We start from the raw sequence: 4,180 nt of genomic DNA, 5'->3' as shown, positions 1-4,180 counted from the left end.
ACTTCTGAAGTAGAAAGAGGTCTGCTGCTGAGACCAAAAGGACTGGGCTTCTTTGAGCACAGGTGAAAGCCCACAGAAGCCAAGAATAGTCTTCTTATGGAGAGCACATTCATGCAGGCCCTCAGTGTTTCCTTCTTGCAACACCCACCAGTTTGTCTCTGTGATTGCTCTGTGGAGGCATTGTCATGGCTACTGCCCTGAAGAACTGCTAGCCCCACCTTCTGTTTTGTTTTCCACCCAGAAACACAGCCCCCACTGCAGCTTTGAAGAGGAACATCACCAAATCTATCCTACAGATGTCACTCGACCATCATATTGTTACGCCCTTCACAGCCATGCTGATAGAGAATGCTGAAAAGGATGAGATAATGCTGGCAGACCAGCCCAAAGACCCCAGAAGGGGCTGCTGCCCAGGTCAGTGTCTCACTCTGCTTACTCTGCCTCTCATTTTGGTTTTGTTCTTCTTGTGGAAGAACACAGCTGGAAGAACAGCTGTGTTCATTGTTCACTGCAGGTGTTTGTGCTCATATTGCACTGTGTTTTCAGTGAAAGCTGACCAAATCTTCAGCCAGTTTGAGAGCAACCTGTTACACAAGTGCTCTTTTGAGCCTTTGGCTTCAGTGAGGACTGAATGTGCCAACATTGCAATGACAAGGTTTCCAATAAGCCTACAATGTCACAGATTGAACATCTTCTTACGGTGGGAGATACACCTGGTTCCCTGCACTGAAGCTGTAGAATTGACTAAACCATATCTTAGCACCACTTTTAAGCCTTGGAAGCCTCCTAAGATAATTACCAATCAGCCACGAGCCTACATGGAATCTGAGTTGTCCTAACAACAGAGAGTCCCTCATTATTTAAACTTCTGGATTTTTCCTTTAAGTCCATTACTTCAATACGTGTTGCAAGGTCCTTGTTACAGCAACCTTATGACCAGCCAGATGTGGTGGGGTTGGCTTGTTCTGACATTGTATGGTACAGTTGGTCTCAAAGTGGCAGCTATTGACATCGGTGGGAGTCTAGCAGATCCGAAGTCATCCCTGCACAGCTTTGTGCTGCTGATGAAACTTAACCGCAGCTATTTTGCGCCCTCCCCAGTCAGAGACTTGAAAAAACACAACTGTTGCTGTCAGGAAAACACTACCAGTGCGTGGCAATGGAAGCACTGAAAGTAAAAGATCAACTCATTGAGCAACTGAGTTTGGCGATTTAAAACCTATTAATAAATGGGGGAGTTTACATTTGGTTGTGAAGGAAAGAAACAACCTACATTACAGCAGCAGACACCACCAGCCGTCTGGCATTTCACACTGGAAGTGATGGTGACTTCGCTGAAACTCCAAGCGCATGTCCTGCATGCTCAGTTCTTGTGCTCCTGGATAACTATAAAAATGTCCTTCTACCAGCTCAATGAAATGGGGTTTTTACGTCTGTCAGTTGTTACTTTTTGGTCCATTTGTTCTTTTCAATTTTAAAGTCTGCCGCTGAGACCCAAAGAGAAATTAAATAGTTCTCATTTATACTGCACACTACAACTCAAGTTCAAGGAGCGTCTGGACAACACTCTTATTCATATGGTTTAGTTTTAGGTCATCTTGTGAGGAGCAGGGAGTTGGACTCGATGATCCTTATGGGTCTGTCCCAACTCATGGTATTCTGTGATTCTATGATTGAACTCACAACCACCAGTTTAGCACAGAAGTAGCATGTATTGCATTCGCGTATAATGAATGCTTTATACATGCACCAGCTGACTAATTCAGACCATAATTATCTTGATTTACATGATGCAGAGGATTTAAGGGATTTTAATATAGGTTCTTGTGTCTTTGTGTTTGATGGAATAGTCAAAACTTAACAGCACTGAAATCGGGGTCAACACATTTGCGGATTTCAGGGACAGTGACATGGCTCTTGAACCTTAGCAAAGGACAGAGCTTGTAAAAATAATATCAAGGTAAATCTGTGCTTAGAATTGTGCAACACGTGTTCTTTTATCATGACAGACCTATTGCAAAACTGGACTGTGCATGGGAGAGCTTCTTCATACGTAATAGTCTGTGAAATTAATATGACCTGGAAACTCAGGAGTCTCTGTCCAGTTTTTAGTTCCTGTATTGTCTGCACTGACTTCACATATACTTGTGCTAATAGAAATAACGCTGCCTGAGTAAAACCAGCCTATGGTCTGAATTAGGGCTTCAAATAAAAAGAAGCTGGCAGATTTCGAAGATCTATCTGTGCAATCTTCTGTCCTGCTCGTGTCCCCCAGCTCCTTTTTCCCTCTTCAGAGCAAGGCCAGCAGATAAGAATATGTGCCCTGCTTCAGCTCTTGACATTCTCAGCCCAACACATTAAAATAAACCAAGTTTCGTGACTCATTTAAGATCATATTGCTTTATGAACCAAGCAGGAGAGAGAGAGCACATGTTACTTTCTCTTGCCTCTGTCATGGCAAAGGCAGAGAGACCCGTAGCAGAAAGGACACGTTAGAGGATCATATTTTAAATGCTTGCACTTATTTGCAACCTTTATGCATGTGGATCATCCTACAGCATGCAGAAGGAGTCACACCTTTTCTCAGGCACCCCAAAACCAGGACACAAGTCATCAAAGCTTTTATCACATGCTAAATTTTTTAAAATTCAGTTTTTTATTTGGCAAAATATTTAAGCTCTTGTACTGGAGGCTTTGCTAAAGTGGGGCATATTCACATGAATAAGAGTTAAAAAGTCAGGCTCCATTTTTCACCGAGAGCTTATGGTAAGTCATATTCCTGTGGTGGAGACACCGGAGTAAATCTGTCCTCGCTTCACTGCACAAATCTGTCTGATGTAAAGAGTGTTGCACTTGTTTTACATTGGTATGACAACATCAGGCTCTGATCTACTGCATTACTTTAAAAATTAGACTATTAAATATGTCAGCACTAACAAAAACCTAATTGTGACTGTCATTTAACAGGTACTCTGGGATTAACTCCAAATGCACCTAATAATAACAAAGGTATCCCAGCCTGGGCCAATGTCACAGCTGTACCAGTCAGCTTCATGCCTGAGCAGAGGAGTCCTCCTGTGTCCTCTCTGAGCATAAACAGAGGTAAAAGCTACAGTATTTCTCTGCAAAGCAACACCAGGCAGCAACACTCATCGCCCAATAAACAAATAAAGGTGATATAACCAAAGCTACTGGGCACTTTGGGGATTTCAACTTCTGTGATGAGATGCTGCGCTCTCTAATGATGGAGGAGTCTGTCAGTCGTCCTCGTTTTTCTTGATGAGATTTCTGAACTGCTGTAACTTCATTTAGGGACGAGTCCACAAGAGAACAAATGAACTGCTGTCAGTCCTGCAGAGGACATCAGTGTGAAAGGTCCTCGATACAGCCCCTGCTGAAGGTCTGAGCCGGGCACAATCATACACAGCCCAAATCACAGCCACCTCAGTCAAGTTTTTAGCACCCGAGGATCTAGCTTTTCTTTATAACACACTGAGTGGTTTTGACTTTGAATAGATGAACCTGTAGAAATATGCTCTACGTTACAAGTTTAGATCTTAACAGGATCCCAGCGACCCCATCTTCCGCTGAGTGCTGGCCCGAGACTGATGCTGCTCACTGAGCTTAAGTTCAGCTTCTCTGCAGCAGCAAAGCTGATGTAAAGTCACTTTAAGTCATTTGTAAATGACAAATGAGTGCTCTGTGGCAGATAAAAATCTCTGAACGCACTCATGACTGATGGATCCTGTTAATGCTTGGGCTTTTGCCACAGTTTAGTGCCCACTTAAACAAACCAGCTGTGAGAACCATTGCCTGTAAAAGCAGCATAACTATAGTAACTCTGGGAGCGTGCCTGTGTGCGGATGTGTGTATTTACATAGCTGTCAAACAAAGAGCTATCAAACCCCTTCTCAGCACAGCTCAAGGTTTAATCTAAGACTTTGAGTAGTCAAGAAACTGCTTGGAAAAGAAGGTGAGCAAGACAAAGTTACCTGTCCAGCTTACACATGTATTTTGCACTGGAAATTCTTTGTGTTCCTGGAAATGTTGATCAGAACAGGCCTTGGCATCAAGCTGAGGAAGATCAAGCAGTTGGTGAGAATAAGGAAAAAGGATTGAGGTCTATATTCAAGAGATGCAATGTATTCAAAAGATCTGAGACATTCAAAAGCTACTTCAC

At 43.0% G+C, this 4,180-nt stretch overlaps 1 protein-coding gene across 1 annotated transcript in view; it reads left to right on the top strand.

Annotated features, from left to right (window-relative positions):
- ITIH2 (inter-alpha-trypsin inhibitor heavy chain 2) overlaps positions 1-4,180 on the top strand; it is a 30,819-nt gene that overhangs the window by 21,916 nt on the left and 4,723 nt on the right. The window contains exons 15-16 of the mRNA XM_009882957.1: positions 242-414; positions 2,968-3,102. Coding sequence (XP_009881259.1) covers positions 242-414; positions 2,968-3,102 — 308 coding nt within the window. The remainder of the gene's footprint in view (positions 1-241; positions 415-2,967; positions 3,103-4,180) is intronic.

Source organism: Charadrius vociferus, unplaced genomic scaffold, assembly GCF_000708025.1.
Source record: "Charadrius vociferus isolate BGI_N301 unplaced genomic scaffold, ASM70802v2 scaffold32, whole genome shotgun sequence".
Classification (NCBI taxonomy): Eukaryota; Metazoa; Chordata; class Aves; order Charadriiformes; family Charadriidae; genus Charadrius; species Charadrius vociferus.
The sequence above is the reverse complement of the archived record's forward strand: the minus strand, read 5'-3'. Positions and strand labels throughout refer to the sequence as shown.